The 27,073-nt window shown below is 42.6% G+C and overlaps 1 protein-coding gene across 2 annotated transcripts in view; it reads right to left on the bottom strand.

The window, feature by feature from the left end:
* DOCK11 (dedicator of cytokinesis 11) overlaps nucleotides 1-27,073 on the bottom strand; it is a 175,087-nt gene that overhangs the window by 79,750 nt on the left and 68,264 nt on the right. For both annotated transcript variants that reach the window (XM_037512033.1, XM_037512031.2), the window contains exons 10-20: nucleotides 26,585-26,668; nucleotides 22,846-22,986; nucleotides 21,483-21,695; nucleotides 13,399-13,521; nucleotides 11,819-11,901; nucleotides 8,260-8,382; nucleotides 7,868-7,944; nucleotides 4,674-4,858; nucleotides 4,511-4,576; nucleotides 2,733-2,825; nucleotides 514-637 (exon numbers count right to left, since the gene is read on the bottom strand). In XM_037512033.1, the coding sequence (XP_037367930.1) occupies nucleotides 514-637; nucleotides 2,733-2,825; nucleotides 4,511-4,576; nucleotides 4,674-4,858; nucleotides 7,868-7,944; nucleotides 8,260-8,382; nucleotides 11,819-11,901; nucleotides 13,399-13,521; nucleotides 21,483-21,695; nucleotides 22,846-22,986; nucleotides 26,585-26,668 (1,312 nt within the window). The remainder of the gene's footprint in view (nucleotides 1-513; nucleotides 638-2,732; nucleotides 2,826-4,510; nucleotides 4,577-4,673; nucleotides 4,859-7,867; nucleotides 7,945-8,259; nucleotides 8,383-11,818; nucleotides 11,902-13,398; nucleotides 13,522-21,482; nucleotides 21,696-22,845; nucleotides 22,987-26,584; nucleotides 26,669-27,073) is intronic.

Raw genomic sequence — 27,073 nt, forward strand, 5'->3', positions numbered from 1 at the left:
TCAGGCCATGTTCGTAGGGTCATCTGCATTCTTGCAAGGAAATGCTTCCCACTGATTAACTGTACATTTTGCTGAATGAGGCCAGGACTACTAAAGCTTATCCAAGTACACTAAATCTGTTCTTTTCTCACTGGAATCAGGGCAGCCCCCAAATATCCTCCCTCAGGCTCAAAAATGCTTCTAGCTCTAAGCTCACTTTCCTCTATCTCGAGGAGCAGAACTGAAACATTCTGATTGCTGGGCCAATCTACATAAAAGAAATACCACAAATAATGCAACACAGTATGTGTTTTTCTCTGAGGAGGACATCAGTACTTTAAATCGCTTACAGAAGTTGAAGCACAATGGCCAGCATTTAGACATGTATTTGGTAGAAACAATTAAAAAATGAAAATATAATTCATCTTTTAACCAAAGAACTTTTTAACTCAGGAATGTACTTTTTGATGAGATCGTATCTTAAATAATTCCAGTTCAGACAGCTGTAGAGACATAGATTAAGAGCACACGTACCTGGAGTTTCAACCGTGTCCTGCTTTTTGGTTGTTCCCTTTGTGTTAATTTCACAACTTACATGGTAAAAAGTGAAAAGTAAATGATGTTTTTGATGAAGGTGAATGGGAAGTTCAATTTTAATCTGAAATGACAGCAACATTACACATAGAATTTTGTTTGGTTTCAACTGTCAGACATGTAATGCAGTCTCATCATACTTCTCAATGACACACTTTTCTAAATGACAGGTCATGAGGCCAGATAATAGCTACCATTTAAATATATTCCAAATGTTTTTCTAGTCAGTGTGACAACAGTATTCTCCTGGGGTGTGAAAGTTTGATTGATTACTGTTGCTGGACAGTCCAGGGAACTCTCCTGGATGAAAAGTGGCAGCAGGATTTGCTAAAACACTGGAACAAAAACCACATCCTCACAGCCCAGGGATACAATATAATTCGATCTGAGGCAGTGAAGGCAATCCATCTAAAATGTGTACTGAACATGAAATGCAATTTTTTCTAAATGGCTGCCCATCTTGACATAAAAAAAAAATTAAGCATTTGCCCCCCCAAAAAAGTACAAAAAGTTACTATGCTATTATGGTATCTACAAATTACAGGTTACATAAATTTCTATAGGAAAAAAAACTTTAGTCTTGAATAAAGAAAGGAACAGTCACCTATGACACATGAGTTGAATTCTAAGTTAATATTTTAATATAGACATGTCCAGGAATTTTCTAATCACAGCCCAACCGAATGCTTGTCATGAATGCCTCCCAAAAGTATGTAAGAGATAAATTACAGATTTGATTAACACACATAAACAGACCTGCACAGGAAAGTATGTGCTCATGTTCTCGCACTCTCTCTGTCTCTCTCTGTCTCTCACACACACATACACACACACACCTCTCCCGGACAATATAGAGTGAATGACTGAAAAGCCTCTTTATATTATGGCATCCTAAAGAGAAAGGGAATGACTCCCTACGTGATCAGTCTTCTGTAGTGACTGGTGTTGGTTAGAGAGAAGGACGTATTAAACAACTTGGTGATGGACAGCTGGCCTAATTATCATTTACACAAGGCCTGGTTTGGGTGTTATAACCAATTCCTGTTGCAGGTATATTTCACCACAGAACATGCCTATTCCCAGTATCCAGACCATCTGGGTATCTAATGCTCTGCTGAACATAAATACAGGCATACTCCCTCCCCAGGTGGCAAAAGCACCAGGCACCACTAGCCTCCTCCCCATTCCTCACAAAACCAGAAGCATCGGGCTGAGAAAGGAATGAGCTGAGAAAGGAATGAGCTGAGAAAGGAATGAGCTGAGAAAGGAATGAGCTGAGAAAGGAATGAGTGAGGCCTAAATGCTGGGGGTAGAGGGCCTCCATCCACCAGAAGGTGGGCCTGGGGGAGTGGCGACAGCAGGGAGGAAGATTGCAGACAAAGCCAGGAATGGAGACATCAGGCTGGAGAAACAGAAAACAGCAGCTCTTCTGGCTGGGGATGCACATCCGGGATCCATGGAGACATGTGGGAATGAAAAGCAGTCTGTAGGTTTGGACCAGCCAGATCCAGACAGACAAGGCTGTGACAGAGACACTAAGAGAGACAGTGGGAAGTACACAGACACATAAAGATAGAAAAGTGGGTAGAAGGAAAGAGGCAGAGACAGGGACAGAGAGGTAGACCCTGAAGAGAGGTAGACCTTCTGGTTTTGTCAGACCTCTTCAGGTCTGCAACACTGAAGCATTTAGCTCAGCCAGTGCGGTTCTGGTGCCGTATCTCTTGAAGCAATTCACTTCCAGAGAGGCTGCAGCCTCCCACACAGAACCCCTGGAGGAAAAATCTCAAAGGGCTTTCAAAAATCTTTCTGAATTTCTAATTTTAAAGCCAAGGAAATGGAGACTTAGAGGGGGGAAGTGACTTATTCAGGGTCCCCAGTGCCAGTTGCTGTCCAAGTGAGGGCTAGCCTAGTTCCAGTCTGGTGTTTGTTTCCTATGTTGTTAGCCCACACCAGAGCCACTTCACTGTTGGGCAAATCTTCCACTGTCATCAAAGGGCACCAAGCAGGCAGTGTCCCTTTGTTTTGAGGGGACGTTTTCTATTTTTCATAGAACAAAATACTTGGGGATTGAAAGTGCAGATAAAATGTTGGAAATGACTTGAAAGAAACAACAGAGCAACCCAACGCACTTTACAAATGTCAGGATAGTGTGCACTTACCTCATCATAGAATTCTGGATTTTGGTTGTGATGCGAGACAACAGCATAAGCATTTGTGGTAAAAACAGACACTGCAGGTTTTCCATAAATACACTGCAAAAGAAGCAAACGGAGTCACTGTTCTCCATGCAGGTCATTAAATGTGACACTATAGAATCCCACACAGTTAGAGGCGGCTGTCAGCACAAGGTCATGGCCAAGCACACCCCGGTTCTCACCAGGAGCCTGCAAATTGCGAATCATTTACAATCCCTCCAGGCACCGCCCCAGATGTCACCTAATTTGGTTGCCCAAATGCTTTTGAATTTCCAGCCATCAAAGAAAACCAATCCCAACATAGTTGACAGTAAGACTAATCATCTGGAAGGGAAATGCTCTCAACCCAGGCCTCTCAGGCTTACTTCTCTCATGCCATTTGCATTTCTCAATGAGAGGCTCCCCCTCATCCAGTTGGCAACATTTGCCAGATGCTGGTTGTTCTGTGGCAAGGTGAGGGGTTTAAAAATAAAAAATAAACAGCAGACACATTCCTAGCTAAAAGGAATTAAAACTTGAATGTCCATTAAATTACAGATGAGCTTACTGTCCTCTTCCTTTATGGGCCACGTTTTAAAAGTCACTGACTTTCTGTTATAGCAATAAAATGAATGCAAGGCTTTCTATGGTTCCATGGAAAGATCTCATTTCATTTCTAGAGTGAGTTTTGCACTTCCATAAACCTAGTAAGCTCAAGGATGAATATGGACTCAGTGCCAAGGTACTAACTGCCTCACTCTATTGCCTCAGAGCCAGCGTCTAGGCTAGCTAAGGAATGAAATGGAGGCACCTTATTCATGCCTGGCCCAACTCTCCTTAAACATGGTTACGAAGGCAATTTGCAAGAACTGCTGAGAGGTAACCTAAGAATCTCTAAGAATACAAAAGGGTATTGCATGGAGGAAAAGGAACCGTTATTTTCATCTCCACTGAAGGGTGAATCAGAGAAAACAGATCTAATTTGAACCAGCTAATCCTCAAGTTAATTTAGGTTTCTCTGTGAAAGCCTTTTTAAAGGTAGGGGCTGTTAAATATTCAACTACCTAGTGAAGATATTCCAGCATGTTCTCTGAGGTGGTTGGAGTGGAAGGCTAGCTATCCATGCAACTGATTCAGGCTCAAGCTACAGGGAGCCAGAGAAACACTGTGATAATTAGATGGTCTGACTTCCCTTTCAGTCTCTGATGAATGGGCCAGAGTGCAAAAGCAAAACCCAGTTCTAAAGAATGAGGGTGTACAGGCAGTGTAATGACAGGTATTTAAGAATTGTGCTCTCAAGGGGCACAGGGGCTCTGCTTTTCACAGATGACGAATCCAATTAGGGAGGCACCATTTGGCCAGTCAGAGCAGAAGTCCTATCTCCCATCCAAAGCAGTTACGCTCCTATTTCAAGGACACAGGACTTTCCAGTCCCCCGATGGACCTATTATTAAACTGTCAGGTCATAAGAAAAAATGACTTTATGATTGGGCATCAGAGCAATGAAAACTCAAAGTGGATCAAAGGCAAAAATCTTGAATATAAGGCTCACCCATTTTTATAGCTTATACTCCAACCCCATTTTGTCATAATATTGCACTAATCCTTCCAGTTAAGGTGTAAGACTATTGTCTTACATATTGCAGATATCGCTTTAGCACACTTTTTGCCGTTTAACCAAATTAAACTTCGTGCATGAAACACTGGAGTACCATAAGCGCTATCTCTACTAAAAATATATGCTTTCAATATCGTAAACAAACCTTTAGAGCACTGGCCTCACTTTCGTCCGAATCCCGGAATTCCACACAGACCGCAATGTTCCTGGCCTGAAATGATTAATCATTCCAAATGAGTCACCAAGCCAGAAGATTATAAATAACATTTTTTTTTTTTACCACAAAACATATAGTTTACACTGTTTACCTTGGCAAACGTTTTCTGGCTATCGTATTTTAATTGCAAGGGATATACATACAGATGGTTTTTGTAAATAGTAAACGGATAACAATATTTTGTCATTTCTGGAACAAACTCTTCAACTTCCACAGTAATATTTTGACAATTCTTTTCAAAAGGCTTCAGGGGCACGTATGAAGAAGTAATACAATCTATAGCAGCAAAAAAAAAAGGCCAAGAGAATATAATTTAATAATCATGAACACATTCCTGCATTTATGAAAGTAAACACTGATTGTGCGCTCAAAGAGTGATTTAAAAAAATCCGAATTCTTATTGACTACAAGTCATATAAGCACTTTGAGAACCTAAAAAGAGTAGTGTGATGTTCATTTTAGTGGAACCCTTCAAACCAGACATGGATTGCTATTATAGTTTCAATGTACAGTGATTTGCCAAATATAACACATCATAATTTTGACAAATTTAAACTCTGCAGAGAAACCCATTACATTTTTTTCCTCCTGTGGCTGCGATTCAGCTTTCACTGCAAAATTTTATTGGTATCAGGGAAATAACAGTGAATTTATGCCTTCAATTAGCTCATGGCTAGTCACTTCTAAAAAGTTAACTTGGTACAGGTGCAAATTTTCACCCCAAAAAATAATGGAAGCCTTTTGAAAGTACAGATCTTATGATGTGCTACCAATAATAAATTCAATACTCCCAAAGGTGAAAAACACAAAGTCTCTGATGCGTATAGCAGCAAATGTTATTGAAGTACCCACTGTAGTAAAGGTTATTCACAGACTGAAGGGGCTCTACGAGTGCTTGTCCTTACTGTGAAGCCATATTGTTGGAGACGGAAGGCCCAGGGAGAATATGAACCAAAGTCAAGGTATTTTTTTCTGCTGGATTTGATTATCTCTGATTATTATAGTGGTGTTTACCCCAGTTCTTACATGCATAAATAATAAATTTTTAAAAAATTAAAACTTTGCAGCTCAATCATAGACTGAAATTACTCATTTTTTTTTTTTTAGATTTATTTATTTTTGTATAGAACTGGGGTACAGGCCAGAGGTGTGGGAGTAAGAGGATTCACCAGAGACAGAATGGGTAGTAGAACAGGCAAACTGACTGAAATACACTGCTGACGGGAGCAGCGGGTGAGTCAGGAGAGGTTTGCTGCACCACGTGGGTAGCTCCCTGACCAGGGATCAAACCTGTGCTGCAGTGGCTGCAGATAGCTTCATATGTTGCATCTTAACCCCTGCGCCACCAGGGAGGCCCTCGTTTTTTTGTTTTCTTGTTTATTGTCTATCATTTTTCTAGACTTTAAGCTCCATAGTTTTAAAGTACTTAGCAGATATTCAATAAGCGCTTACTCAACAGAATTGAAAAGTCTTTGTTACATACATCTCTGAATACCTATTGCCAAATTTCTCTCCTGATTGTGATAGGTGATAAACCTCCCAAACGTAGCCAGCATTACATAGTTTCATTTTAAGCATTTTTATATATTTCATAGGTAAGCAAAGTCATCTTGTTTTATGTTATATTAGAGGCTTTATTACTAAGACTGAACATTTTTCAAATATTTCCTAGCTACTTCATTCTATTCCCTGCAAATATCTTCTTGTGTCTTCTGTTCATTTCTCTCCCAGGATCTAAAATTTTTGTCTCTAAACAAGTAAAGAAATTCGGAGCATCCCTGGTGGCGCAAGGGTTAAAGTCTCAGCCTCAGTGCTATCAAGCTATCACCAGACACTGAGGCATGAGTTCGATCCCCAGCCAGGAGGCTAACCCATATGGTGCGTCAGACCTCTCCTGTCTTATCCGCTGCTTCCCTCAGCAGTGTTTTAGTAGATCCACCTGTTCTGCTCACCACTCTGTCTCTGGTGAATCCTCTCACCCCCGAACCTGTGGCTTACACTCTAGTTCTTGTACGCATAAATAAAAACAAATCTTCGGGCCTCCCTGGTGGCACAGTGGTTGAGCGCTGGGTTGCGAAGCTGCCCTCAACCTCTGCAGCGTGGGTTCAATCCCCGACCACTGGGCGAGGGTCCCACCTGGCGCCCAGACCTCTCCTGCCGCCCGCTGCTCCCCTCAGCAGTGTACTTCGTCAGTCTGCCTGCTCTGCTCTCCCCTCTGGTTCTGGTGAGTTCTCTGGCCCTCCCGTGCTTCTGACTGTACCCAGTGCTTGTATAAATAAATAAATAAATCTTTAAAAAAAAATCTTCAAAAAAAAAGAAAGAAAAAGAAATTTGCCCTTTGATCCCTAATTTAATGAGACTTACTGAAGGCAAAAGGCAACATGGGCAAACTCACGGCATCATATATTATGGATGAAACAGCATCTGCTAAAATAAACCAAATTCCCTTACTCATCTATAGCTATTCCTCATGTAATACTGGGGTGAATAACGTGTTCCCTGAAATTCACATACCCTGGAACACAGAATATGACCTTATTCAGAAATAAGGTCCTTGCTGATGTAACTCATTAAGATGACGTCATATGGAATATGATGGACCTGAAATCCAGTGATGACTGTTGTTCTTAGAAAGCCTAGTAAGGGGTCTCTCCTGATGGCACAGCAGTTGAGCACTGTGCTGCAAAGCTGCCTATAGCCTCTGCAGTGCGGGTTCAATCCCCAGCCACAGGCGAGGGTCCCACATGGTGCGCAGACCTCTCCTGTTGCACCCGCTGCTCCCCTCAGCAGTGTACTTCGTCAGTCTGCCTGTTCTGTTCCCTGCTCTGGCTCTAGTGAATTCTCTCACCCTCCCACGCTTCTGACTGTACCCAGTGCTTGTATAAATAAATAAATAAATCTTAAAAAAAAAAGCCTAGTGAGGACACAAAGGGAAGATGGCCATGACATGACAGCAGCAGACTGACAGGGGTGATGCAGCTACAAAGCCAAGGTGGCCCAGGATAGTGGGGAGCTACCAGAAGCTAAGAAGAGGCAAGGAGTGATTCCTCCTTAGAGCATTCAAAGGGAGCAGAACCCTACAGCAAACCTTGAGCTTGACTTTTAGCTTCCAGAACTATGAGAGAATAAATTTCTGTCGTCTCCAGCTACCTGTTTGTAACGCTTTCTGACAGTAGCCTCAGGAAATGAATACACCAATGCAAACCCAAAGAAAAAAGTGAAAAGATAAAACGCTGCAATTCAAACATAGCCCTTAATGTGTATTTGCAATATATGAATTCTTACTTGACAAATCCACAGGAACACATTCTACTGTGATGTTTAGCTGCCCGGGAATAATCTGCAATTTGGTTTTCTCTGGCCTAGGGATAAAGCAAGAATATTTTATACTTAACAATAATAATTACTAAATGCATCAATTACTCTATATCCAAACTTCAAATTTTTATTGTATTATTTTCATTGAGGCAGCAATGGCTTACAACATTGTCTATAACTTGGAGGTATAAGTTCACACTTCTTCAAATGTACATTACACCACCATGATTTCAAGATCCCACCATTGAAACGAACTTAAAATTTTAAGCAGTTCTTCCCACCTATGATTTATATTCATAATTTTAAGGATGAAAATTCATCTATTATATGGATTTACTGCAATTCCTTCACACACTTACTTCTTATATTCTGAGAGCAACTTGAGAATGTCTTCATTTGAAAGCTTGCTGCTATCTTGCTTATACAAAGGAGAAAATCTCCCATCCAGATCCAGAGAGCCTTGAGTATCTTTGAAAATGGGTCTAAAACAGCAACAGAAGGTTTTTTTTTTTTAATCTAAAGTATTGATAAATTAAGATAAAACTAGTGCTGGCGGGAGTATAAAATGGTAAAAGTACTTTGGAAAACAGCTGGACAGTTTCGCACAAAGTTAAGCATATACCTATTCCCTGATCTTGCAACTCCATTCCTAGGCTTATTTCCATATGGCACATGAATGTTCGATAGATTTATTAGTTAGAGATCTCGAATGGAAAGAACTCAGGATATTCATCAACAAGTGAATGGATAAACATATTGTGGTATATTCCTATGATGGAGAATCACTCACAAGGAACAAGTGATCCATAAAACACGGATGAATCTCAAAAACAGAGTGTAAGAATCCAAATGTAAGAGTACACGCTGCATGATTCTATGTCAGTGAGGGTCTAGAAGAGAAAGCAGTCCTCGATAGTGGTAATAATCAGAGCTGGGTTGCCTTGGTAGGGATGGGATGGAGGACCGGGGCATGAAGAAACCTTCTGGAGTGACAGGCCTATTCTACATCCTGATTGGTGCCATAGTCACATGACTATACATTTGTGCAAACTATTCAGTATAAAATATACACATTTTAATCAAAGGTAAAGCAACTCTCAAAGTGGATAAAAATTAAATCAGATCTTTAAGGTCAATTTGCAGAGAACTTCTTATATAGGTAGAGATTCCAATATGAATTTTATTTATTCCTCTCTCTCCCCTTCTCCCATTTTTAAGCAATTTTACTGTTAAAATGCAAAGTAACGTACAAGTACCCAACAACACTGAAAGTAGCTACAGCCAGAAAACATAATTTCCCCTGGCAGAGTGTCTAACGATGTGGTTAGAGGCATTAACCACGGTTCCTACTTCTAAGCATACCTCCTTTATTTTCAGTAAACAGGGGTTTATCTTTTCAATACCACAGTCAAGCCGTTAGAGTGAATTACTACTACTGCTGACAACCAGCACAATTGAGGAAGGAAACAGCATAATTCCTTATCACAATAGGGGATCAAAGTTTCTAACTTAGAAGATTTTAAAATTAACTTTTCCACTGACAAAACAGCATAAATCAGTTACTGTCACAGTCTGAAGAGGGAGGTAGCCCCTGCGACTGTGTGCTGGAGTGAGTGCCAGTCAGGGGCATGAGTTCTGAGCCCCCCTCTGCTACATCATATGTGAACTCGGGGGCATGGACTTCCTTGTTTTTTTACTTCTGTACCTCAATTTCCTCATCATACCCATCTCTTAAGAAAGTACACAGGGCCTCCCCGGTGGCACAGTGGGTTGAGCCAAGTGCTGTGAGGCTGTCTGTAGCCTCTACAGTCAGTTTCGATTCCTGGTCAGCCAGGGAGATGCCCACATGGCGCGGCAGACCTCTCCTGTCTCGCCCGCTGCTCCCCTCAGCAGTATATTTCAGTCAGTCTGCCTGTTCTGTTCCCTGCTCTGTCTATGATGAATCCTCTCACCCTCCTGCGCCTCTGGCCTGTACCCCAGTTCTTTTTTTTTTTAAAGATTTATTTATTTATGCATACAAGAACTGGGGTATAGGCCAGATGTGTGTGGGGTGAGAGGATTCACCAGAGACAGAGTGGGGAACAGAACAGGCAGACGGACTGAAATACACTGCTGAGGGGAGCAGCGGGCGAGTCAGGAGAGGTCTGCTGTGCCGCGTGGGTTTCTCCCTGGCTGGCTGTGATTCGAACCCGCCCTGCAGAGGCTGCGGACAACTTCACAGCGCAGCGCTCCACCCGTTGCGCCACCGGGGAGGCCCTGTACCCCAGTTCTTGTATAAATTAAAAAAAAAAAAGTACACACAGGGGCCTCCCTGGTGACATAGGGGTTAGGTCACAGCACTATGAAGCTATGAGTTCGATCCTGGCCAGGGAGCTAACGCACATGGCAAGGCAGACTCGCCCCCAGCTCCCCTCAGCAGTGTATTTCAGTAGATTCGCCTGTTTTGCTCCCCACTCTGTCTCTGGTGAATCCTCTCACCTCCTGCACCTCTGGCCTACAGCCCAGTTCTTGTATGCATAAATAAATAAAAATAAATCTTTAACAAAAAAAGAAAGTACACACAAAGCACCTGGGCCAGAGTAAGCACTTAGTAACTATAAAATAATAACAGCAGCAGCAATTCACTTTCCAGGTTGGAGCATTACTAAGGATGCTTCTATTTACAAGCCATATTTTACCATACCAACTTCTGATATTCTTTGCCATTCACCTCTGCTTGGCTAATAATGTTTACCAGTCCATGAATAAAGAGAATGTGCCTTTTTATCTATCAACATACAATACATTCTGAGACCTTTCCTGAAACAGTGTTGACAAATAATGATAGGCAAGTTCATTAATTTAGAATCTCCTAACCTTCAACCTTCGAATGTAAGGTTGAATTATTTAGAATATGATTCTCTTTCTCCAGAACTTGCAGTGAGCTGTACAGGCTACACTACAAACTAGCCAATGAACTTGTTCTTGGGGGGTGGGGATAAGCAAGAAGGTAAGTCATCACTCTATGCAGATTTGCAAAGATTTGAAAAAAATAAATAACACAACCTAGCTCAAGACATGTGGGACAGATAACATGCTAGTAAATACATTGGCTCTGAAGGCTTTGAATTTGTTATCATGAAACTAGAAAATCTATTAAATAATTACACACTTGCACTGCATTCTCTGTCTTCTAATTTTAGCATATTTCCCAGAATTATTCTTTGATAGTTTTTCAAAGCATAAGCCCAGTCAACTCTGAAATAGTGGGTATATTGTACATAATTCCCTATGATTTCTGGTTTTCTCTTAAAAAAAGTTCCATCACTTTTGCAAGAAAGTTCTGCCTTAAAATGCAATAAATTAAATGGTGTCAGTCAGATCAGTATCCCAAGCCAAAGAAAATTTCCCTGATGCAAGACATATGCAGAAATGAAAGGATCTTTGATACACAGTAAATTCTAAGGGAAAGAATTCTTACATCCTGGTAGGAATTGAGTGTTTATGTACCCCTCTCCAAAGTTCGTAAGTTGAAGTTTACCCCCCAAGTTGATAGTATATGGAGGTTGTGCCATTGGGAAGCAACTTGGTCATGAGGGTGGAGCCTTCATGAGTGGGATTAGTGCCCTTCTAAGATGCCAGTGAGGCCGCCCTCTTTCCCCCCCTGAGTCCACTAGAAGTTGGCTGCCTGCAACCGAGAAGAGGCCTCACCAGAACCTGACCGTGCTGGCACCTGACCTCAGACTTCCTGTCTCCAGAGTATGACAGGAAATGTATGCTGTTTAAGGCACTCCGTCTACTGGAATAACACACATTCCAGGTGTCCCAAGATACACAATTGGTCTGTCAGAAACAGGTTGCTGAACACTGCTGAGAAGGCCAGCAGCCTTCAACTCCAGGTGAGGGTGAATGGAAGGGTGGGACTATATTTGTACAAACCTGGCAGCCCAAGCAAAGGGCATTCTGTATTGTCCAAGGCGGCTACACACTTGCTTAGCTGTCCTGTGCACCTTCTGGGCCGTCTAAGGTCAGAAAAAGAAGACAGGCTCACATTTGTTCAAACTACCAGGGACTCACCCAGAAAAATAACTCCCCCAGCTCAATACCAAAATCTACGGGAAAATATAGAAACTGCTACAAATAAAACACACAACACATCTTAGCAATCCACTTTCTCAGACCAAAGCATATCTTAAAGGTTTTGTGTTTGCGTTTGCTCATTGACAGGGCCTTCCTCAAGGTATCAGAAGACCAAAAAAATAGGTATAGGGCACATTCTGTACCCAAGATATCCACCGGGAAAACTTTAAGAGGTTTTAATGTGTTTTTCCTTTCCCACATGAGTATGCAATCACTCATCATACTTGGGATAAGTCTGTTCTGGGTATAGTTGACCTTTCTACCCGCAAGATAAGGGCCAAGTGACAAAGAGTCATTGCAATTAGTTTAGTGCAGGCAGGAGTTGCTGTTTGCATGGGCTCTGGAGAAGACAAAAGAGATTAAATGCGTATGGAGTCTCAGCAGGCAAGGAAATGCTGGCTGGATGCATATCCCTAAGGGACAGAGAGCGCTAGAGGCTTTTTTTTATATTGCAGAGACTTTTTTTTTTGATTTACAAATTTGTCCCATTCCTCTCTGTAGCATCTTCCATTTAATAAACACTATTTGGATATACAGTTAAATGCCACATCAACTCTTCCTAAATCCTCAGAGGCCGGAGTGTTACTGTCATCTGTGCCACACACTTTACCCTCTCTGTGCCTCTGTTTACCCATTTAAAAAATGTAACAGGATTAGATGAATAATTTGCAAAGGTTTGGATTTCAGGATCCAAAAATTTGGAGTGTATAGGTTGCTAACTTATAAAGTTGCCATTTAAAATCATTAAGCAAGAAAACACAGCCCCTTACCATTTAATGGTTCAGAAAAGATAGAGGTATGACATGTAAAAAGTAGGAAGGGCAAAAATCTCAAAAGAAAAGTCATCCTTGCAAGGCGAATGCTCCTAGCTTCATGAATCACTCACTCTCTTGGCTTTCACTTCTCATTTCATCACAGACAGGAATATGAGTCTGGAGTGGCACTGAGGAACTAATACAGGTCTATATCACCTCTACCCTCCCTGTTCTAACATTCTCGGGCTGTATGTAGGGCTGGCAGTAAAGTGTGGCTATTGCCAAGAATATGGTGCAACAGACAGATGTCGCCTAAAAGTCTTTAGCTCTTATTTGGATAAACAAGCAGAAATCAGATCCTCCTGCAAACAAAACCTAATGACAATGACAAAAAAGAAAGTCCCGTTCAAGCTTTAGCATGCAACCTTACACAGTACATGTTATTTTCAGAATTTATTGCACACTGAGAGAATTAAGGTTTTTCTTTTCTACGACCATTTAAAATGATCATTTAAGAGACAAATTGGACATTAAGCTGAAATGTTCACAGATGATCTTGATAAAACATCTGGACAAAAATACTTTTTATGAAACATAAAAACTAAATCATCTATGGATAAATACCTTTGCTGGGTCTGAATTTTTGATATAGGGTTCCACACAGTGCGTAATGTTTCCCTGGAGTACCTTCTCAACTCTTGCAACTAGAAAAATTTCAGGATGTGGATTCGTCACTGAGAAGATTCCCTGGAAAAAATTACTTCCGTTAGACTTTTTATATAACCTGGTGCGTACAGCTATTAGCAATATGTTTAGTATAGAATGCTGCTATTCAATATTGACATTCAACATAGGAGCACACCCAAGACCCTGGAAATAAATAGTATTTCCTTTCATATAGGTTTCAAAGCTCCTGATGTTCCCTTCAAAATGAATTGTATATAGTTTGTTACCAGCTTCATATGTGCTAGTCCTCAAAGTTCAGGTGTCATGACTGCTGCTTAGTCTCCTGTGTTTGCAAGGTGCATTATTAGACTGCATGAATACAATGTGTGTTTTGGGCTTAATTTTCATGTGCTAGAAGTATGCATTTCTCAAATGGAACTATATATGCATTTTCAAATATTGCATGTACTTTAGAGCAATTCATTCACATTTAAGTAACACTGATGGTTGTTAAGAGAACAAAAATACTTTTCTATGAAACATAAAAAGTAAATCATCTATGGATAAAGAGATGCAATACATATATGCACACAGTGGAATATTACTCTGCTACAAAAAAAGAAAACCTGCCATTTGTGACATGGATAGGCCTTGGGGGTGTTATATTAAGTGACATCAGTCAGGACAGAGAAAGACAAATACTATGATTTTACTCATATGTGGAATACAAAGAAATAAAACAAATGAAGAAAACAAAATCAAGTTCTTCAGTACAAAGAATAAAGTGGTAGTTACTGGAAGGGAAGAGGGTTGGGAAATGGGTGGGGAAGGATAAAGGAGGTCAATTCTATGGCAGTGGATGGAAACGACTTTTGTTGCAGTTATGGGTGCAGTGGTTACAATGCTGTACACCTGGAACTTGCATAAATGATATAAACCAATGTTACCAGAATAAAAACTGTATTAAAAAATATAAATCACTGTATTGAAAACATTCCTTTGTTCATGCCTTTGTTGCTGTTCCCGAGCTTTAGTGCTTTCAACACAAAGGGAGGGGGCAGCGGATCTGAAACTCATTTTGTTTCCGCACACTTTATTGAAAGGCACTAATGCAGACACAACCCAAATTATTTGAGTTTTCTCTGAATGCATGTGGAACAACCATGTCATCCCCCTGTCCACTTCAGCTCCTTCCAAATATAAGTTTCCAAATAGTTTGTTGGTTGCTTGTGTCTGTTATTTATAGGAGCACCACACACATGAATTCAAGTGGAAAAATCCATCACTGGGACTCCACCCTGGTTTTTTTTCCTACTCGGTATATTACCAACTGTGTTAATATACAACTTTCCAGTTTTCAAAGCATTTCACACATTGTCTTGTTTGTTACAGATAGAAACCTCTGCAGTAGGCAGGTGTAAGGGCAGGAATGGGCTCAGGGCAGGTTTTCTATGATCCCAGCAGACCAGGTAAAGGAGTTCTAGTGGATGGGAGTGCAAACTGGTCCAACTACTATGGAGAGCTGTGTGGAGATTTCTGGACCTACTAAACACAGAGCTTCCATATGATCCAGCAATTCCACTCCTAGGTATTTACCCAAAGGACACAGAAACATCAATTCCAAAGAGCACCTGCACCCCTATGTTTATAGCAGCGCTATTTACAATAGCTAAGATTTGGAAACAGCCCAAATGCCCAAAAATAGATGACTGGATCAAGAAGATATGGTGCATATACACCATGGAATATTACTCAGCATTCAAAAAAGATAAACACATGCAATTTGCAGCAACATGGATGGCACTGGAAGGGATCATGCTCAGCGAAATAAGCCAGAAAGAAAAAGAAAAATACGGGATGGTCTCACTCATAGCAGGAATCTAGAAAACTTAAATAAGGGACCAGGAAAATGAATAACTATAAGAAAGTGAAAATCAAAATCAACAAAACACTATGAACCAGAGACACTCTATGGGGGGTAGGGGGCAGGGAGGGGAGGGATTGGGGTCAAAATAAGGGGGTTGCAATTGTATGGGGAATATAAAATTTATTTTAAAAAAAAAGGAGTCCTAGAGAGTCCTCGATGGCTTTTGCAGGCTTCCATTGGGATTTACCGGGTACATGGCAGGTAGGGATGCCGGGGGGCTGGCAAGCCTCCCAGCCCCCAGCAAGTCTTCACTCGGTCTGGGCTCTCTGGTGATCTCTGCTGCTCTGCTCTCTCGTGGTTCTGCTTCTGCTTTTCTGCTTCTCTGCTTCTCCTGCTTCTGCTGGCGTCCCCGTGACACTGCCCTTAAAAGCCCAGTCTTAGCACAGGTGAATCCCATCTACCTATGCCGACACCCTACTCCGGGTGCCCATCAGGCATGCATTCAGGACTGCAGGGTTCCATCATCTATCCTCATGGCAGGAGGGCAGAAAAGCCTGATACTTTTACCTTACCCTACAACAGGGCAGAAGAGTGAATTGAGTGCAAGATATTCATTGAGTCCCTGTAGTGGCAGGAATAGGCACGGTGCAGGTTTTCTGATCCCATGCAGACCGGGTAAAGGAGTAGTCAGAGTCCTCAGTGGTTTTTTGCAGGTCTTTTATTGGGGTTCACCAGGCATATGGCAGGCAGGGGTGCTGGGGGGCCGGGAGGCTGGCAGGCCTCCCAGCCCCCAGCAGGTCTTCACTCTGGGCTCTCCGGCCTTCTCTCAGCTACTGCTTCTCTTGCTTCTCTTGGCTTCTTGGCTTCTACTGGCGTACCCGTGACACCGCCCTTAAAAGCACAGTCTTAGCTCAGGTGAATCCCATCTACCTGTGCCCACACCCTATTCCAGGTGCCCGCCATCAGGCATGCATTCAGGACCGCAGGGATGCATCATCTATCCTGATGGCGGGAGGGCAGAAAAGCCTGACATTTTTCCTTACCCTACAGTCCACCCCCTCAGGGTTTTCTGCCGCATAGTCTTCATATATATAATTTTCTTAGCAAACATAAACAATGCAGCTATGGCCCACGAAAGCAAATACATCACAATACAACAAAATACAACAGAACACAATAAGTCCAGGCAGGTTCCCAACCTAGTGCAAAAGACAATTATTGGTACCAGCAGATGAGCCACCACATCTGCTGCCGAAGGCACTGCTCATACGAGGGAGGGGACTCACTCACGGCATCTACTGTAACACACCAGGAGCCGTCAGGCTTCCTGGCCTTCTCTGGCTGTAGTCTCGGCTACAAGCCACACACCGCATCCACCCCCAGGATGCACTCACTCTGGGATTGGCGATTCTATTCTGTTGGGGGTAATCGCCAACCCTCAGGGTTTCTGTCTGCAGTCGCTCCAACACTCGGCCTTCACAGCCACCCATGCGACTCGCAGACCCCTGCACTCAGGCCAACCCACTGCACAAGCACATGGGTCGGGGATCCAAACTCTGCATTCGGCTTGGGCTCCACCCCAAGCCACGTTCCCCACCCGTCCCCCAAGGACGGTTTCCTCAGCTCCTCACTCTCACTCGACAACGAGCAGGGCATCACCCACAGGTGATTTTACGAGACCCACAGGTCTTCAGCATACTCAGGCTGCTTAACAGACACTCAAGGCTTCCCAAACTTACATCAGCACCAGCTTTTGCCTTCTCAGTTGGCTTTTCTCCTCTGCCTGGCTGCTGGGCATACACAGGCTGCTTTTGGCCATCAAGGCCCACTGGCCACCCCCAGATTCTCAAAAAAAAAAACCACAACCTGCCAAGGTCCTCCGCCTTCTGGCGGGATTTTCAGTCCAAGTCCATTAGGCCTCCCCTTCCATCAGCAGTGGCGAGCTCCGAATCACGGTCCTCTCTTCCCCGATGATTCTTGCTGCCTCGGGGGTCGTTGGCTGGTCCTCTTGGGCATTTCCTTCATGCCAGGTCTCATCTTATTCCATAGCTCCTGGACCTTGTCCACCAGTCCCTCCAAGTCTTCGGAGGGCTCTATACCCGTCTGCATGGATCATCTTGCCGACTTATGCCAATTGTAAGGGCAGGACTGGACACAGAGCAGGTTTTCTGATCCCATGCAGACCAGGTAAAGGAGGAGTCAGCGTTCTTAGTGGCTTTTTGCAGGTCTTTTATTGGGGTTCACCAGGCATATGGCAGGCAGGGGTGCTGGGGGGCCGGGAGGCTGCAGGCCTCCCAGTCCCCAGCAGGTCTTCACTCTGGGCTCTCCGGCCTTCTCTCAGCTACTGCTTCTCTTGCTTCTCTCTTGGCTTCTCTTTTGGCTTCTTGGCTTCTACTGGCGTCCCCGTGACACCGCCCTTAAAAAGCACAGTCTTAGCCCAGGTGAATCCCATCTACCTGTGCCCACACCCTATTCCAGGTGCCCGCCATCAGGCATGCATTCGGGACCGCAAAGATCATCATCTATCCTGATGGCGGGAGGGCAGAAAAGCCTGACATTTTCCCTCACCCTACAGTCCCCCAAAGTGAAGCAGTTTATAAGGACCCTGGGTAAACAGCTGACTCAGCTTTGAATTTCCAAGCAGCAGCATGGAGTGAAGGCAATTAAAGCTCCTGGGTTCAAGTTCTGCGCCACCATTTATGAGATTAGGATGTGAATCCTCTCTAAGTCTCAGTTTCTCACCTACAAACTGGGGATGATGAAAGTAATAGCTGGTTCATAAAATTTCTCGTAGGGATTAAATGAAGTAACGCACATTAGGTACACCTGGTTATTACTAGTGTGGCTGAGTGTCTCAAGGTCAGGAACTTGATCTCTGGTACTGCTGGGAACATGCTGACAGCCTGTAGGGTAAGGAAAAAATGTCAGGCTTTTCTGCCCTCCCGCCATCAGGATAGATGATGGATCCTTGCGGTCCCGAATGCATGCCTGATGGCGGGCACCTGGAGTAGGGTGTGGGCATAGGTAGATGGGATTCACCTGGGCTGAGACTGGGCTTTTAAGGGCGGCGTCACGGGGACGCCAGCAGAAGCCGGGAGAGAAGCAGAGCCATGAGAAGAGCAGAGAGAAAGTGAGAGAAGGTCGGAGAGCCCCGAGTGAAGACTTGCTGGGGGCTGGGAGGCTGGCAGCGCCCCTGCCTGCCGTGTATCTGGTAATCTAAATAAAAAACCTGCAAAAGCCACTGAGGACTCTGACCTTTCCTTTACGTGGTCTGCTGGATCATAGAAAACCTGCTCTGTGGTCTTCCTGACCCTACACAGCCCTAGGATGCAGGTCCCCGTGTTACCTCCGGTTTTCTGATGAGGATGCTGATGCTCAGAGATGCTCATTTTGTAACTGAGGGGCCCCGTGAAAGGGGAGGCTCTCGAGGGCTGTTTTGCCTTTTGTTCCATTAGGACACAGCAAGGTAGCCAGAGAGAAGCCAGGGATCTCGCCCTTTAAGACAAGGCCTCGGCCCAGGCCTCCTTTCCCACCAAGAAGGCATGGTTGTGCCTACCCCCACCCCAGGTGAGTCAGCCATTTCACCGTCCCCTCCCCTCTACCTCTCCAAAGAATGAGTCAGCTCCCCTCTCCCCAGGGCTTGGCAGGGCACCTAGTAGCAGGGGCGGCTCTGCACCCCTTCACCAGGTCAACGTCTGCTGCCCTCAAAACTGAGCCCACAGAGCTACAGTGAGGAAGACATCCCCCAAAGAGTTGGCTGCTCCCCCACAATCCCAACCCAAAGTTAGCCCAGGGTGTGACCTTGAGGGATGGGGGAACTGTTCTCTGTCAGAGCATCTGGGAAGGAACTGCCAGGCAGCTGTGACTGGTCACAGTGGCTGTTTGGTGTCAAGGAGGCAAAATTTCTCCTTTTTTTTTTTTTTAATAGAGGCATGTTTTATTTGTTTGTTTGTTTGTTTTTGTTTATACAAGCACTGGGTACAATCAGAAGCACGGGAGGGTGAGAGAATTCACCAGAGCCAGAGCGGGGAGCAGAGCAGGCAGACTGATGAAACACACTGCTGAGGGGAGCAGCGGGCGGCAGGAGAGGTCTGCACGCCATGTGGGACCCTCCTCCGGTGGCCGGGGAGCAGCCGGGGATTGAACCGGCGCCGCAAAGGCTGTGGGCAGCTTCGCAACCCAGCGCTCAACAGCTGCGCCACCGGGGAGGCCCAAAATTTCTCCTTTCTGAGCCCAACTTTTTCCTTTCCCTGTGGCCACCCCATGGTTCCTCAGGAAGCTACTAGTGAGAAAGACTCCAAGGAGCAGTTGAGGAAGACCTAGAATGGCTCCCAAACACCCAGCATCCGCCAAGCTCTGGGGGCTGCCTCTGCCTGTAGATAACGCTGCCACATGGCTAGGCCTGCTAGAGGGGCCAGGGCTGCAGCACTTCCTGAGAAGGCTGGGGAGCTAGGATGCTTCCTTCGCTCTAGCCTGATATGGAAGCAATAGAGTGGAGCGGTAATATCCGTGGCTTGGAGCCTTCTAGACCTAGGTTCTGCTCCTCATCTTATTAACTCTGACTGTGGGCAAGTCACATGACTGTTTTGTGCCTCAGTTTCTTCATCTATGAAATGGAGATAGTAAATTGTCCCTAGCCTACTTTACTGGGATGCTGTGAGAATTAAATGACTTAAAATACAGATTAAAGTACCTAGACAAATACAATGGCAATCATAAGGGCTTAAATTTTTGCTAGTGCTGCAAAATTGATACCCTGAGATTAGTGTTCATACCTCCTAACTTTCCCCCTCATTCCGACATGGTCCTGCTTCTTAGTACTGAGTGAGAAGAAGCTTAGACGACTACTCCAAAATAAAATGTTCAACTATTTGAAGTCAACAACCATATCTCCTGGGAGCTTTAGTTGATCTGACAAAGGGTGCAAAATGCTAAGCCAGGGCCTCCCAGGGTGGCGCAGTGGTTGAACGCTGGGTTGCGAAGCTGCCGGCAGCCTCTGCAGCGCTGGTTCGATCCCAGGGCGCCGGGCGAGGGCCCCATATGGCGCGCAGACCTCTCTTGCTGCCCGCTGCTCCCCTCAGCAGTGTGTTTCATCAGTCTGCCTGTTCTGTTCCCCGCTCTGGCTCTAGTGAATTCTCTCACCCTCCCACGCTTCTGACGGTACCCAGTGCTTGTATAAATAAATAAAATAAATCTTAAAAAAAAGAATGTGAGTGATCTATAAATACTGAACAACATGACATTCAGTGAATACAGTAGATATAAATCATGAGAAGAACACAGTTTGTCTAATATAGATAATGTGATATCCAATATGCCTGCAAGGATGTGCACTGAAATGTTAATAGCTATGATCCAGGGGTAGTGTTTTCTACTTTCTTCCTTATACTCTCTGTTGTTTGAATTTTCAACATAATATGCTACTTAGTTTTATCATCGGAATAAAAGGAACAGTATTTTTAATCTGGGAAAAATAAATCTCTTTACAAAGTGAGTTGCTTTGTTCCTAGGCCTCTTCCCACTTTGTATGCCACATTCTGGTTTCCTTTCAGTTGCAAAAGTCTAGAAGACAGACCATCAATTCTGCTCAGCCTAACCTCTATGGCCTCCAGTCTGCTTAGAGGTCAAAATGCCAGAGATCTGTTAGACTCTTTCTACAGGGGACTCTTTGCACCAGATGGATCAGACGAGGGTGGCTTTACAGCCAGGACACAAGCAGCCCCTTCCCGTTGCCTTGCCAACAGAAACCCCCTGAATAAAGAGCCTTTGTGCTTCATTAAAATACCTAGTCATAATGGAAATGGGAATGAGAGACTGGAGAGTTACAGTAGGCCTGATTTCTCTTCAAAAATAACAAGAACTTCAGGCAAAAAATATGCATGTAGGTATATGTGCACACACATGTGTGCCTGCACTGCAGCTCACCAACTCCTGCCCTCCTCGAAGACTCAAACCACAGTCCCACTGACAATGTTACGTCACTGATTTTACTAGCCAACTATTAGCATGTTCCACTAGTTTCCATTTTTCCCCTTCAACTTCAGTTACCAGAAAAACACCTCTACATAGACTTCATGAGGAGGGAATGCCAGGGAAACAGCAGCCTGAAACAATGGGAAAATCCAAGGGTTTCTCCTTTGGAATGTGCCACTCAGCCTAAAAGATCATGCTTTACCTGCTTTATGTAGCGTAACTGAGATTCAGCAATTCCATGAATAAAAGACTCGGGTGAAGAGCTTTTAGGGTGTCCATCACTGGCCAGTTGGGCTGAAGTGCCCCACAGCATCTCACGGACAGATGGGGGATTCAGGTCCACGTGAAAGTCAGCTGAAATCTTACAGTTGTTCTTTACATCAAATAAGGCAAGATTGATAAAAAAAGGTTCCACCTGGGAATGAAAACAATCACATTTTTAAACAAAACTTTTTGGGGGGAGGGGGTAAAAATTAGAAAATAATGTTCCATTCCTCATGTTTTTGTAATGTATAGTTCTTTCTCAGTTCAACATTAGCTGAAATTCTGTTAGGGCTTATTTGCATGTAAGAAAGCATTCCAAAACAGCAGGCTATCCAATTTAACTCTGGTCAGGTATAAATAAGTTTATAAGTTACAAATTTTTTTCATGAAGGAAAAGCAGAAGTCACATTGAAAGGTCACATCAATGGTTCTAAGAATAAAATTTAATTCTCTATAGGTTTACTGAAATTACCTAAAAATAATGCCAATGTTATAGAATAGAAATAAATCTTCCCTTTTGTTACATTACAGCTTCCTGGATTATACATTTCAGAGGAACTAATATCAGTCAACATCAAATTACTTGACAAAAGCTTTGCCCCATCAGCAGTTTTGGAAGACATGATTCCTCTCTACAGATGGCATTTGAAAGCTGGTCACAAAGAGAAATTTCATGCCAGATGGCATAAAGATTAACCCTTTACATACTGAACGTTGTCTGCTAGCGCATTTCAGTTACTTTGTATGAGAATAAATCAACCCTATGGGTATCTTTCATGGACAGAACCAGAACCAGAAAATAAAAATGAACATATAAAAGGCCACCACTGGCGATTTTACATTTACAGTTTCAAGTATTTCTGAGCAACTTGAATGGATGTGTGACAGCTAATAATTAGAATTTTCTGTGCAAAATAAAATAAATTCACTCTCAGAATAGTGAGTAATGTTAGCTGATGGCTCAGCATCTTTGGGGCTGTAAGGGTTCTTACTCATTGCTATGAGCCAATTTCACAAAAGTAATCTTTCATATCTTCTAACAATTCACAAATTGGAGGATATTCCAGGTTCTGGAGACAGTCTCTCATAAATGTCAACAACCTATCTGCTTTTTTGAATAGGCAAGATTTTCATGTATCTCTCGAGATTTTGGCAAAGAAATACATGGATGAAATTTTTCCATGTTAAATTTATCACAATATGTGTAATAGAATTTTCATTCAGCACATTCTCAGCACTAAGAAAAAGAGAGGAGTTTTCCTTTCTGATTCCAAAGAGGTAGAAAGAAAAGTCATACGTACATTGGTGGGTGGTCCTTTTGCATTGTCTCCAATATGACCCAAGATATTGAAAGTTAAATCGTGGCAATTTACTAGGAAACGCTTATTGCACTTTTCCTCAAATGGCTTTATGTCGGGTTCAATTCCTGAGAAGTCCAACCTCTACAAAATATCAGATACTATGTATCATTTCCAAAATATGAGAGTCAAGATTCACATGAATATAGATCTATTAGCTAAAATTGCACAATCTATCAGTGCTCTGTCCAGTGTTCACTTGAATCCTTTTTATTTTTTCATTTCAGAAATCCTGAAGGGAGATAAGGTTCCAATCTAAAGGAATTGAAAAGCCATAACCTATACTAGAGTCTTTTATGAACTCAATAGGACATGACTCCTCACTTCTCCCACCCATGTGACCTCATCTCCTACCACTCTTTTTTTTTTAAAGATTTATTTATTTATGCATACAAGAGCTGGGGTATAGGCCAGAGGTGTGGGGGTGAGTGGATTCACCAGAGACAGAGTGGGGAACAGAAAAGGCAGACTGACTCAAATACATTGCTGAGGGGAGCAGCGGGTGAGACAGGAGAGGTCTGCTGTACCGTGTGGGTTGCTCCCTAGCCGGCCAGGGGATCAAACTCACGCTGCAGAGGCTGCAGATTGCTTCATAGTGCTGTGCTTAACCCCTTGCACCACCAGGGAGGCTCCCCTCCTACCATCTTGCCTCTCCTCTTCCCCTCTCTGTTCCAGAGACATGGGTCTCCTTGGTTATTTCTCCAGCACGACAAATACACTTCCACTTCAGGGCCTTTGCACTTGCTTTTCTGACAGCCACCCTATTCCCCCAGAGAGTTGCAATGGCTTGCTCCCTTGTTTCATTCAAGTCTCCTATCCATAGAGAGACCGTCCTCAACTCCCTGTATAAAACGGCACACACTCTGACAGTCTAAACTCCTTTCCTTGATTTAGCTAACATTACTTCTTACTATTTATTTATTTAGTTTTTGTTAGTTTTGCCCACAAAATATGTGTTCTGGAAGGGTAGGCCTTTTGTGTTCTTTGTGAAGTGTGCAGGAGGCATACTGACATGAATAGGTATGAAAGGCATGGAGAATAACACAATGGTCTCTAACTTGGATGAGTTGGAAAACAGTGCTGTTATGAACTTAGTTGTGAAATAAAAATGAACAGCAGATGGGGGAGGGTAAGTAGGAATTTCAGTTTGGGATGTGTTGAGTTTGAAGTGATACTACTAAGTGGTTGGAAAAATAGGAGAGGTCTGGGTTGGAGATCTGGATTTGGAAGTCAATGGCATCCAGGGTAAGGAGGAGGACAAGGCTGGAACCCTGGGGACCACCTACGTTTAAATGATGAACAGAGGGAGAGGCGTCTGCGTAGGAAACTGATAAACACAGAGCTCAGCTTCTAACAGAGCTGGGGGATGTACCCTGGCTGCCACAGAGATATATTTTTAAAAATTATCGGTATTTCAAAATTAATACAAGTTTTAAAAAAAGATATTGGGAGTCAAGGAATTCCTCAGCAGAGGAGGAAATCTGTGCCTCCTCAAAGAAATTCAGAAAATCCTCCTCAGCTCCCATAGCTCAGGCACTCCAAGTTCATCTGTTCATGTTAATGTCTGAGCAGACTTACAAGTGATTATAGCACAGATTGTAAGACAACTTACTCCACTTTCACTAAGGCCAGAGACATGGCAGACAGGAAATGACTGGGTGAATCCCAGCAGAATATACTGCCTTTATGGAAAACTCAAGCCAAGAAACACAAGAATTTTTCTCCACTGCCTAAGTAATTCAAGCCAAAACAGGTATTGTGCCTGAAGAGTCTTAGATAATTATAGCTCTTCTGGCCTAGCCTGCACCACTGACAAAATCCTCCTTAAGCGAGCCTAGAGTATGATATTCATATATGAAAGCATGATTTTTTTTTCTTCCGCTGAGTCTATTTTCTACAAGAGGAACACCGAGGTGTGGGACTAGACAGCTCCCACTGAACACTTATCTGTGGAGCCAGGTGGCAAGTCATTGTCATGGAGATCGATTCTAATTTCCACCCATTTATCTGCTCTCCTTTCTTCTTACTCATACCTGGAATGTGAAGAGTCCGCTGGACTAAACCACGCCAGTTCTCAAGCCTTTCCCTTCAATGGCTCTGGATGCAAACATTAGGATCCAGGGCCTGCCCCAGTAATTCAAAGTAGGAGGCAAAACCTTCCATAGCCAGTGTTTCTTTATCCTCTAAGGCCTTTGGGTAGAAAACATCTGTCTCTCTAGACAATGAATTGTGGCCAAAAGAGAAAGATGGCATTTCACCTAGAAAAGGGACTTGGCATACATGGGCTTCTCTGAGATGAGATTGCCTTCCATAATCAAGATTAATTTTTTTATCCTTAGTTTCATCCCAACTGTGAATTTTTCTCTCACTGATAAACAGCTTAAACCATAAAAGCCGTTCAGTTCCATGACCACAAAAACACTACACCACAATTTTTTTTTAAAGATACTGGATTTGGTTTCAACCACAGTCAATTGGCTTCTTTGTACACAATGAAAGAGCCTGACATGGCCAATTAGAGGCCAATCATTGTGGGGGGGGGGAGCAGGGGAAAATCAAAGGCTCAGACAGGCCTGGAACAAGTAAATTTCTGAATGAGTAGCTTAGGACTAATATTTCTGAGGCCTGCTAGATTATTTTTGTTTTAATCGCATAATTTACAAGTAATATTGCTATGGGGAAGCAAAGAGACGATGAAATATTTTGCTTATTTTTCCCAATTTTATTTTTTCATATGACATTTTTATTAAAGACAAATGTCTGCATTATTTATACACTATATACTTTTCCATTTTCAAACTAAAAAAGAATTTTAATTAGAAAACCATACAAGGCAAAATAAAACAAAAACAAAATCAATCTTCCCCAAACTGTTTTATATTTTCATGATCCATTTACACTGAGGAATAAATTGTGATGCCTATATGAAACATATTTTCAATTTGAAAAAGAACCCTGAAGAATTTCATTAGCAATCTCATGTAGCAAAACTGAAAAGAAAACCAAAAAAAATAAGTCATCCCCCAAATTGTTATATTTTCTCATGAAATATTTTCCAGTGGGAAAAACATTTGTTAACACTTACACACAGTAGCATTTTTCCCTTTAAACAAATCAGAAAATTAGAAATTATCATGGAATAAAATATTAACTGCATATATCTTAGTACAAAAAGAACCTAACTCCCAAGAAAGATGTTTAAAATACACATCTGCAATAAACCTACACTTCCTGCATCCCTTTCCATTTAAAGTGGGATTAGGCCAGACCTGAAAACTATGCTGGTTCTACATCTAAAGTGGAAAATAAATCACATCTCATATGACTTGGTGTTCTTTATAATGCAGACACTCACTGCTGAGAGATCACAATTGTATTTAATGTATTAAAAGAGCACTGAAACATCATTAGGGGTTCTTTAATTTATCCATTTTGAGGAATGAGATTAAGTAAAAAGAATATAGGAACTGAGGGAAAAAAACACATATTCGGTCCTAAGCTGTTTGTAGATGTGATAGTCCTCAAGTGAAGTTGTTTGTTAAGCTACCTTTCAAAAAGAACCAGACAAATAGAAAGCAATCAATGTTCCAGTGACACAAAAAGCAGTGCTTTCACCATTTCACAGATGTTGTTTATCTGAAAAGGCAACAATTCTAATATTAAACATATATATCATTAATACCTGAACTTCTGAATCAAAAGAAAATAGATTCTGTCTTCCATCAGCTCTACTGAGTTTGTTTAGCTGCTCAGTTTCTCTTCCATACTAAAATTAAGAAAAAAAAGAAACAAATACATACCCACACATATACGAACACACACCAATTACTTTATTCCCTTCAAAACAGTATTAAATACTATGTGAAACTAGCAATCTGATACAGTTCAAAGTACACTATTCTGCACGTGCATGTACGTTAGATAAAATACTTGCCACAGAATCACTTTCTGTTTGATCCATAATAAGCACTAGATCAGATTCTTATACTTTCTATAAGCCTCTCACAACATCAAGAATATTGTTCAACTCACTATAGTACAAAAAAAGGAACCCTCTTGTTTATTTTTCTTTTGCATCCAAAATCACTTTGGTTCTTTTTTGTTCATATCCATAGTGCCAGCCATGGAATATTATATACAATTCTGATCCCATCACTTAAGGAAAAACATA

This window comes from Talpa occidentalis, unplaced genomic scaffold (assembly GCF_014898055.3).
Source record: "Talpa occidentalis isolate TD23 unplaced genomic scaffold, MPIMG_talOcc4v2.1 talOcc4.15, whole genome shotgun sequence".
Classification (NCBI taxonomy): domain Eukaryota; kingdom Metazoa; phylum Chordata; class Mammalia; order Eulipotyphla; family Talpidae; genus Talpa; species Talpa occidentalis.